Source organism: Arachis ipaensis, chromosome B10 (genome assembly GCF_000816755.2).
Source record: "Arachis ipaensis cultivar K30076 chromosome B10, Araip1.1, whole genome shotgun sequence".
In the NCBI taxonomy this organism is placed as follows: domain Eukaryota; kingdom Viridiplantae; phylum Streptophyta; class Magnoliopsida; order Fabales; family Fabaceae; genus Arachis; species Arachis ipaensis.
In genome coordinates this window covers 33,111,619-33,122,418 of record NC_029794.2, presented here as the reverse complement: position 1 = coordinate 33,122,418, position 10,800 = coordinate 33,111,619, and the positions used below count along the sequence as shown (strand labels likewise).

Here is a 10,800-nt window from a genome sequence, read left to right as displayed (position 1 = left end):
TGTTATCTACTTTTCTATATTATTTTCTTCTTATAATTTTACCTGTTCACAAATATTTAAAAATCTCCTTTTTCTATTTTTTCTTATCCTAAATTTTAGACATTATATTTATTTTTCTATTGAATAAAATACTACTATCATCTAAAAAAAAAAAAGTGTTCTATATAAATGACTGATTGTATAACTAATTTTTATACTATCTAACATAGTTGTTTAAAAAATATTTCACAAATAAATAATTAAAAGATATCTTTTTTTGGTTTATTCATTTTATATATTATTTTTGCCACGAGAAGAGAACCTATTGTGACCAAAGTCACAACGACCAAACACGACCCTAAAGATGGGCTCATTATGGCGCGCAGGAAAGAAGCTCTCTCTTGTTGCCTCCGCCGCTGCCGGTGGCACCGCGGCAGCGCTCATTGCCACCTCTGACGACCCCGCAACAGCTCTCAGGCTCTGCGCCACCGTTCCCCACCGCCTCCTCCGCGACGCCGTCACTGCCGCCAACATTGCGTTCGGTAAATAAACTGTAGATCTAACAGAAACTTCGTGGTTCCCGAAGTTTCTGCAAATTCAAAAATTCTTATCAGTTTTATCGATTATTTATTTATTTGTTTGTTTATTTATTTGTTTTTGGCTTCAAAGCTCAATCCTACTTCTTTTACCTTATTGAATTCTGTAAATTTGGATGCTAGTTTTGAGTTTGGGTTTCTATTGCTAAAAGTTTGTTTGGGGTTAAAGTGATTGACAATGTTGCACATCAATTTGTATTGTCTTTACCTTATTTGAATTAATAGTTCAAATTTGAATTAAGGTTTTGAGTTGTGAATTATGAATTTATGATGTTTCTACGCGTGTTTTCACATTGGTTTATTCACAGACATTATTTTTTCAGTGAGAATGAAGCTTGGAATAATGAAATGTGGTTTGCTGTGTCGTTGTTTTGTTAGATTATGAATATTCACTGCGTGGATTGCGGGAGGGAAGCATTGAGAGGGAGATGGTCAAGCATGAAGTTCACCTCCGGTCAGCAGAGAAACTTCGAGACTTGTGTTTTAAGAATGGTGGGATTTATATAAAGCTTGGGCAGCATCTTGGGCAGTTGGTATACTTCCTTTGCCTCTCCTTTTTGTTTGAATAGAAAAAAATTCGTCGCGTCACCATTAGTAGTCGCCGTCTTCGCCAACCATGGCGGAGAGAGAGGAGGCGAGCGCGAGCCAAGATCCACGCCAGAGAGCTGCTGCTACTGGGTTCTGCCGCCGCCATCCACCCTCCCTGCTGCCAGTCTCCGTTCGCGAAGAATAGAGGGAGTTCGCGTTGCCGTCAGGTCCGCCATCAGATCCGCTGTTCCTCGCCGTTTCTGTCACCGCCGTCAGTGCCCTGCTGTCACCGCCGCCGCTGCTGGGAGCTGCACTGCCGTGACCGAACTTCTGCCGCTGAGAACCGTCACTGCTGCCGCCGGTAATGCCACTGCCGGTAAGGGCTTAAGTTGGTCTTCGTTTCCTTTGGGTTTCCGGAATCTTCATTGTAGTTGTATGTTAGTTTCAGTATCGTCGCCGAAGATCTGGTTGCCGCCGCCACTCGAGGTGGTTGCCAGGGCTGCCGCCAAGCCGGTACAGGGAACGCTGCAGTTTCATTTTCTTAGTTCGGTAAGTATTCATGTTTTAGAAAACCCCTACGTTAGTATTCTATCATGTTTGGTTATAAACTCTGAGGTTTGGTAACGTAGGTTCGAGTTCTGTATGTCGAATACCATTTCTAAGTTGCTGTGAGTGCTGGGAAAGTGATCAGGGGCTGAGTTTGTGTTTGCTGTTGATTTCGGGTTGAGCTTAAAGGTTTCGTTAGTGCGTTTTGGGTTATGGTTCGACGAATCGAGGTAGGGGCTTTTCATACAAACTAATTTATTTTAAATTGGAAATTGTTATAAATAGATATGATGTGCGAATTGCATTTCTGGTGATTAAGTGAGTCTTATGAATTGTCTGATTTGTATTGGATGAATATGATTGCTTGTTTGATTGAAATAATGTTTGATTTTGTCCAAAATGGAGGTTTTTGGTTGTTTTGAATTGAAAAGATTTTAATAATTAAAGTCTGAGTTTTCTTACTGGAAACTGATTTGGTCTTGAATCCCTTGGAAAAAAAGTTGATTGGTTTGGTTGGGACCCGAAAAGGGTGGCAAAGTCCAAGTTTTAGGGGAGATGCTGCTGAAATTTCTATAAAATCTGATATTTGGAATGAAACGTTATTTTGAAAATAATGAACTATGTTTGAATTAAATGTTTGGTAAATAAATTATGTTTGAATTTACTTTATTAAGAAAATTATATGTTTTGGATGCAATTTATTTAAGAAAGGAATTATGTTTTAAAGTCAATTTAAATATGAAAGTTCTCCTGTTTTGGAATTTGATTTAAGTAAACAAATTGGAGGAGTTTTAGTGGATTTAAAAGAAACTAGATTTCGATTGACTGATTTCACTTTACAACGTTTTGAGAAAAAGTATGAAGTACTCTTTGAATTCTTGATTTAGAAAAAGGAAAACAATTTTCGAACCCTTTGGAAACACTTCAGATTTTGGAATGAAACTGAAATTTGTTTTTGGATCCAAACGACTTGATTTTGGGTTTGACTTCCACTTTATTTACTCAAATTAAGAAGCTAAAGTTTTAGAGGTTTTTGATGAACTTAAGGAAATTTGTTGGTTTATTCTCCCCTGAAGTCTTGAGACTCCGCTGAGGAATTTTTATGACCAAACCTTGATTTAAAAATGAAGGATTTTGAGTCTTTAAAAAGAGATTTTGAATTTGGCCTGATTTTGAGATTGTTTGGAAGTTCTGGAAAGATGTGGAAAGTGGCTCCGTTTTGAAAAGTGATTCTTGGCAAGATGTGAATTGAATATGTTTGTTAATTAAAAGTAAATGGGCCAAGAATGAGTTTGAAATAAGTTGTTGAGCCTGATTGATTGTGGATATCATCAAGATTGATGAGTTATTACTTGGTAGGCGTAAGGGCCGGGTTCGTCCCGCTTATGCTGAGAGATTTGATAATTGACGAGATTGTTGATAAGTCGTTTGCGCCTGGCAAGGACGGTGGTTAATCCCGCTTGTCGAGGTTGCGGCGCCCGCGTAAGGACGGTGGTTAATCCCGCTTACGTGTAGATGTGAAGTCGGAGGCAAAGTATCCCGCTCACATCCTTTCGGATCACAGGAGTGTGCAGGCACTGGCATCCTGGACCGTGTAGCGGGCACATTATCCCAGAGGGTTCCCATTTATACATGATCGAAAGGCAACATTCCCATGGGAATGTGTCGGGTTGGCAATTGAACCAACAATGTGATATCACAGCCAGTAGGACAGGCATTCATCATTTGCATCTATGTGATATTGTTTGGGTGCGCATATTGTATTTGGTTTGCCTATGTGAATACTTATGTTAACTGCTAACTGTTATACTTGTTGTGTCGTCCTCAGTGATGCAAAGGGAATACTCTGTTTGTTCTTTTATATGTTTATTTATGAACAGGAGTACTTGGTTCCTCAAGAGTATGTTATAACATTGAGGGAATCTATGCTAAATAGATGTCCAGTTTCTTCATATGAGCAAATATGTGAAGTATTCAAGAGGGAGCTTGGAGACACACCGGAAAATGTATAAATATTTTTGTTTGATTCATTTGTCCTTTATGTGTGTTATTTTTCTCCAGTCATGGTTGCGACTTTTCTCTTGAAATATTACTATTGTGGTGGATGAGTTTTGCTTTTTTAATTGTGTAGATATTTGCTGAGTTTGACCCAATTCCAATAGCAAGTGCTTCCCTTGCACAAGTCCATGTAGCCCGCACACATGATGGCCAAAAAGTTGCTGTGAAGGTTAAAAATAATGCTAATATTTCTTGATCATCTATTATTGAATATTTTGAATCATCTTTCTTCTGCATGAACATGTGTGTTAGTGTTTTTGCTGGGAATATCTTCATTTAAAATTTATCTGTTGTTGTTCAGGTTCAGCATGCTCACATGACTGAGACTGCAGCTGCAGATCATGCCACAGTGGAATTGGTTGTGAACACTCTGCATAGGTTTTTTCCCAGTTTTGATTATAGGTAAGTAGGGCTATAATACTATTGGCTAAGGAATTTACAGATGTCATGACTAGGAAACATTTGGAAGTCATCCAAGTCTGAACAACCACAACTGATGGATTGTATCTATTTTTTCGAAACAGCCTGATTGCCCTAAAATTTAAACTCTGAGTTGTCTCTTTAGTAAGAATTATTGATCATCAGTTACCTAGTTGCTTTGAATTCATGATTTATCAAACATTTGTTCATATCTGTCTGCAGGTGGTTGATTGATGAGATTAATGACAGTTTACCCAAGGTAAGTTGATTGTAACTTGAAAGCAATGCCTATGCCTAAAATATATCCATGCTTATTTGGGTGCTCTGCCTTCAATTTACAAAGATGGCATTAATATTGTATCTATACTTATATATTATTTCCTATTAATTCAATTTTGTGTGAAGAAGTTGGAATTTGGCATGCAGTTAAGAGGTTTGACCAAAAATGATCATGGGAACCTTAAATAAATTTTAAAATGTGGTCACAGCATCATTCTATATTTCTGTTAGTAAATATCGAAAAGAATATACTTTTTATGCTTGCTATTTCTCTTGCAATACATATACGGTAAAATAATTGACTATGTAGTTTTTTCTTGAACTATTGTGCTTTGAGTGTTAATCCTCCAACATATTGCATACCACAAATAAATGAGTTTTATATTATGATCAAGTTTTCATGTGACCGTGGTGGTTTATCTTCATCCTTGGATTCTGTTAGTTAAATTGAGCTCTGTTTATTTGGTTCCATTGCTCATTGAGATACAATATTGATCTCTTTATATTGAAGTTTTACACTGTTTACTTTGTCAAAATAATCAATTATATTTGAATATTTGACAATCGTTTGCGATATACAAAATTTTTACTTATTTAATTTCATGTTAACCTGGTTTCGTCATATGGCTGCAACATATACGATGCTAACGTGACATACATTTGTTTTAGTCATGAGTTTTTCCTGATATATGTAAGATTTGGCGTATCATGTGTTCTTACTTATCATTTTTTCATTCTGTATTCTTTTCTTTGCAATCCCCTTTTGATGGAAGTTTTGGACCTTTTTTCATATTTAGTTTCTTAAAATTATTGGTGGCAGGAATTAGATTTTTTGGTCGAGGCAAAGAATAGTGAGAAGTGTGTGGAAAACTTCCGGAAGTTGTCTCCTCATGTTGCAAATTATGTATATGCTCCAAAAGTATATTGGAATCTAAGTACCTCAAAGCTTCTAACGATGGAATTCATGGATGGTGCTCACATAAATGATATCAAGACCATTCGAAAACTTGGAATCCATCCACATGAACTTTCAAAATTGGTTGGTTCATGTTTTTTTACTTCACTTTATCCATGGTCAAATTTTTGGTTAATTGTATCCTGTTTTTTTGTTGTAACACATTATCATTTTGTTATTATAACTTGAGTTTGGGCAAGTGAAAGATGAGTTTTTGATTCCATATATAGTCCATAAACAAAATAGTTTAGTATAATGTGATCATTACTTTTTCAGGTAAGTCAGACTTTTGCTGAAATGATGTTCAAGCATGGGTTTGTGCACTGCGATCCACATTCCGCAAACTTATTGGTTCGTCCAATGCCTTCTGGGAAACGTAATATTCTGGGTGAGGTTTCCTTCCCTTGAGAAACGTAAACACTTTCTGTATTGTTATTAGCCTTCTTAGGCTTATTTTTGGGTCTCATCGACCATTCATGCAAGAAAGATTTTCTGTGTGGCTGCCGAATTGTGTTTGTATTCACAGTTAGTTGGGGGAGTTAGTTAATAATAAATAAAGGGTAAACAGGATTAATTAGTCACATTGATCATTTTGAGCCTTATTTCTTGGAGAGATTGTGAGGCTCCAGCTCTTCCACTTTACTTGTATTTCCCCCAATTTCCGGGTTCCTACCACATTGCTAGGTATTTCACAATGACTTTGTACTTGATACTTGAGAACATGAGACACATGAATTCATATGTGACATTATAAATCAAAGGAGATCTTTAAGATATTTATTTTTTTTCATTTCTATTACATGGTTGATGTAGGTTTTCAGTTTCTTGGTTGACAAAAATATTTACCGATTATGATGAGTATTTCTGATTTTGTAAAATAATAAAAATGGCTTTCACTTCCAAAACACCATACTAATTTTCTTTTTCTTTTTTTACCCTTTCCCATCAGAATACTAATTTTTGCTGGCTCCTTTAAATTTGATTAACTTTATTCCATTGACGTTTGTCTACTTGTAGCTCTGTTTGTTTTTTAGAAAAACTGCATTGTTGATATCTGTTGACTCTCATTTACTTTGTTTACTTTATATTAATTTCTTTTCTTATGTATAGGCTGGAGAAAACCTCAGTTGATTCTTTTAGATCATGGACTCTACAAAGAACTTGACTTCGATACAAGAACTAATTATGCTTCACTGTGGAAGGCTTTGGTATTTTCTGATGTTAATGCAATCAAGGAATATAGTGCAAAATTGGGTGCTGGAGAGGATTTGTATGTACTTTTTGCCGGAGTTCTGACTATGAGACCATGGAAAAGAGTTGTTGACCAATCACTGGATCATTTAGTTTTTAACGGAACAGAGAGTGAAATTTCAGAACTGCAGGTGAAATATTGTTTGATTGAAAACTTTCTCCATGATTTTGCTTTGTCAGACATAGGTTCATGTTATTCTGGATTATAATGATTGTACTACAGTTTCTGCGTTTAACATTGTCAACAATTCTCATCTTCATGCTGATTTCTTACCAAAAGGACTAGCAATGTTCATGAGAACTATAATGCTGTTCACTTTCTATTAAGCATAAAATTTACCCTGTTTTAACTAGATATAAAGATGTTCTCCATGGTTGATTTTCCTTTCTTAGCATGGTGAATAGCATTTCTTTAATGTACAATTCCTTGTATTTGTGCCTCCTAAATGAAAAACAAGAACTGAAATGATCTCTGAATTATTTTTGCAGATGTACGCTTCTGAATATTTCCACCAAATCTCAGAGCTTCTAAGGAGATTACCGCGTGTGATTCTTCTAATGCTGAAGACAAATGACTGTCTACGAGCAGTCAACAATTCTCTGGTACAAATCATTCCATGTTTTTCCCTGAACATCTTGTGTTAGATTAATGAATGCTCTTAAAATAAATGTAGCTTGTATCCAATAGTGCAATAGCCAACTAAGTGTCATAATTTGAGAATGTGTTCCATATGTTTGGTGCTGTTTATAATATGTATTCTTTTTTGCTTCTTGACCAGCTGCAAGGATCTTCTCTGGACACATTTTTCATTATTGGAAAGATTTCTTCCGAGGCTGTCATTGATGTGAAGATGTCGCAAAGTAAGTCCCTTTTAAGTTGGTTGAATGTCAGATTGGAAAAGATTTTGCTGGAAGTACGACTTTGGGGAATTCAGATAGTCTTGTGGATTTACCAAATAAGAAAGGCGCTATCTTGGTCTGACCAAGGATTAGTATAAAATTATTCATAAGCTACTAAACTACTTTTGTACTACTATAAACATTTTACAAATAATAAGCTCTTATACAAGTTATAGTGCATTCTTTGTCTCCGTGGTCAAAATCTCCTGCCCAATTTGCAGATTTTGTTTGAGCACGGATTGATGAATTGATTTATAGGTTGTGAGAGATAGGAAAGGAGCAACTAAAGCTTTTTTTTAAGGCTTTATTCATGTATTCAGTGTGTTGTTGTAAAATGCCCATTAATATGGGAAAAGTACAGTGAGAGATATATAGAATACTTTTTTACATTAATTTTATTTTGAATGGCTGAAGCCTGAAAGTGGGTAACTTGATAGTTGATACATGTGGCTTGTGCTGGTTTCTTTTATTAGATATTGCTTACTGTTTAGCCTGGTAACTTGAGTTATCTTTTTCTTTTCTAATTATGTTCTAAGATTATTAGATATTATGGTAACTTGAATTTTATATACAATCCTTCACTATTAAATTATAGTTTTTATTAATAGGACATAACTAAATAATTTAACTAAACACACTCATTATGGGTTCTTATTCCGCTAACAAGGTTAAACCCAGTTTCGAGGCATGGTGCAACATATTGAGGCATTGACTAGAGTCTCAGTTGCCCGTTTTGAACTTTAATGTTCAGACTTCAGAGTACATCTAAGATCAGTCCATAAATATGTTTTTGTTAGACATTTTAATTCGCAATAAATTTAAATGACTAAAATTTTATCTTGATTCTTGTCCATTTTACGAAAAGAGACATTCGTCTCGTTACGATTAAAAAATAACAATCTAACCTTTAAGCATCATCTTTGTTTGAAGACGAGATTTTTTCGGCAATTTATTTGTTAACGATACGTGACACGTTAGATGTTGTGTAATGTGTATTGCTCAACCATTTGAACAAAATAGTTTGCTTTTTATCCGAGTCAAAATTTTTAGGATAATGTTAGACCCTTCCCACAATAATAACAAACAGAGAATAAAATAGAGAAAAGAATGAAAGTAGAGAGAATAACAAAAATAACATGACCGCTACACTCACAAATTTTTTTGACAAACAAGTTTAAGTTAATCCTAATCCAACAAAACTTACTTATATAACACATGTATAAAATTATTTTATTTTTTTTTGTGTTCCATTTCCAACGATTGTATTCTGCATTCTTCTTCCTCCTCGATTTTTGTGTTTTTCTTTTTTTTTTTCGCGTTTCTTTTTCTTCGCGTGTTTCATTCTCATCGTCGTTCTTTTTATTGCTGCTGTTGTTGCTACATTTTTTCCTCCTCCTCTCTCTATTGAATTTGCAACATTATACATTTTTTTATATTTTTTTCTCCTAAAAAAATTATAAGAAAATGAAATAAGAAGATGAAAAAGAAACAACAGAAGATGAGGAGGAAAAAGAGGAAGATGAAGAGTTTTGAATTATGCAGAACTTATCAGAATATAAATACACCCAAACTTTTTTTTTTCAAAATACACCAAAAGTTTTTCAAAATATACCGAAACGAGAATGGAACAGATTCATCACAATAATAATTTAGATTTAGCAAAATTTTGCTACAAATGCATAAAAATATTTCTTTTAATGCTTTTTTTTCTTTTTTTTAGTTGAATGAATGTAGGTTCATTATTTTCCAAGTAATTTTGCAGTATTATATGTTTCTTTTTCTTCTTTGTTTGATTTTTTTATTTTTATTCTTATTAAAAGAGTAAAACAAAAAGAAATTTAACAAGAAGTGATGAGTTTGGAAAACTCTAATTTAATTTAATGATGATCAAACATTATTAATATGATTAATTACAAAATTACTAACTTGATTTCAATTCATATATGCTAATTTAAATAATTTTGTTCATGCAGATTTTAATTGGGCCGAAAGCAAAAGAAAATTGTTGCAAGCTCATAAATGTACCTTACCTTCAGCCTTGATGTTAAATTTGACTATGTTGGCTAAATTATTTTATTGGGCCAGTTTGATCTATTACTGCAAGCCCAAAGTGCTTTTAAGTATTTAGCTTAGTTTAAAGTGTGTTGGGCCAGATTGAATTTTGTTGCTACAAGCCCAATTAATAAGCTTTGTGTAAATGATCCAATGCTTGGTCCGAAACCAATTTTGAGAGAAAGCAAATATTTTGCTTCTAGCTTCCAACGAAATCCATTTCTATCATGTAATGGAACTCAAATTTCATTAAAGTGAAGTTAATACATGCATTGGAAACATGAGAGAGAGTTGGTCTTTGATTTGATGGACATCATCAAGCTACACGCTACTTAGCAAAGGGAAGTAAAAGCAAATTATTTTTATTTAATTTGTCAAGATCACTTAAGTGCTTTTCTTTTCTTCTCTCTCATTTCTTTCTTCTCTTTCGGTCATTACACAGCAAACCATGGAAGCTAAAGCTAGCCACCGAAGAGAAGGAGATGCACGCTACAAGACCATCTCAATGATGGCAAGAAAAAGAAAACTAAAAGTATGTTGTGGCTAAGATTCTCATCACTTGTGGTAAGATTTGGTGAAGAGATCTTGGCTTCTCCATACTAAAAATGGAAGAGAAGATTTTGGTCAGAGAAGAAGATCCTTGGAGGGATGGCTTGTCTCTGATTCTACTCAATCACCACAGGAGGTAGCTATAGTGGCTACGTGATAGAGGAGGTAGAGATTGGAGCAGATGAAGCTATCATCATCATGAAGCATCAAGGGCCAGGAGTTAATCTTGGAGATCAAGAAAAGGATGGAGGGCTCGGATTGATGAAGATTGGTGACCAAGGAAGGACTAGAGGTAATTTCATGTTGGATTTTGCATGGGTTATCTCTTCTCTCTTTCTGGCCAAACCAATTCTGTTTGAAGAAGAAGAAGATTAGCTTGGTTTGTTTGGTTCAACCTTGGAGGCTTCTCCCTATAAGTAAGGGTGAACAGTTAGGGTTTGATTCAAGGAAAGGAGTGAGAGTGGAAGGCATAGAGTTCTTATAGCTACCTAAGCTAGCAGAAGTTCTTCTCCATCAATGTTCTTCATTTTGTAATTTTCTATTTAATTTTGTCTGTCTTGAGTCTCATGGAAAAAGACAAACAGTGAGGTTTGTAAGAAAGAGCCACAGAGTGAAAAAAGGCAGAGTGTGCAAAATTAAAAGAAAAAGCTATAGATGTCCTAGAGGTCCTTTGTACATCTATGTTGT

General features: G+C 34.9%; 1 protein-coding gene across 1 annotated transcript; it reads left to right on the top strand.

Annotated features, from left to right (window-relative positions):
• LOC107624063 (putative ABC1 protein At2g40090) lies at positions 296-7,955 on the top strand. The gene is made up of 11 exons (XM_016326506.2): positions 296-521; positions 954-1,108; positions 3,530-3,655; positions 3,781-3,876; positions 4,009-4,109; positions 4,350-4,386; positions 5,227-5,445; positions 5,638-5,749; positions 6,472-6,743; positions 7,102-7,215; positions 7,392-7,955. Exons 1-11 carry the CDS (start codon positions 344-346, stop codon positions 7,608-7,610), a joined length of 1,629 nt encoding a protein of 542 aa, XP_016181992.1. The 5' UTR covers positions 296-343; the 3' UTR covers positions 7,611-7,955.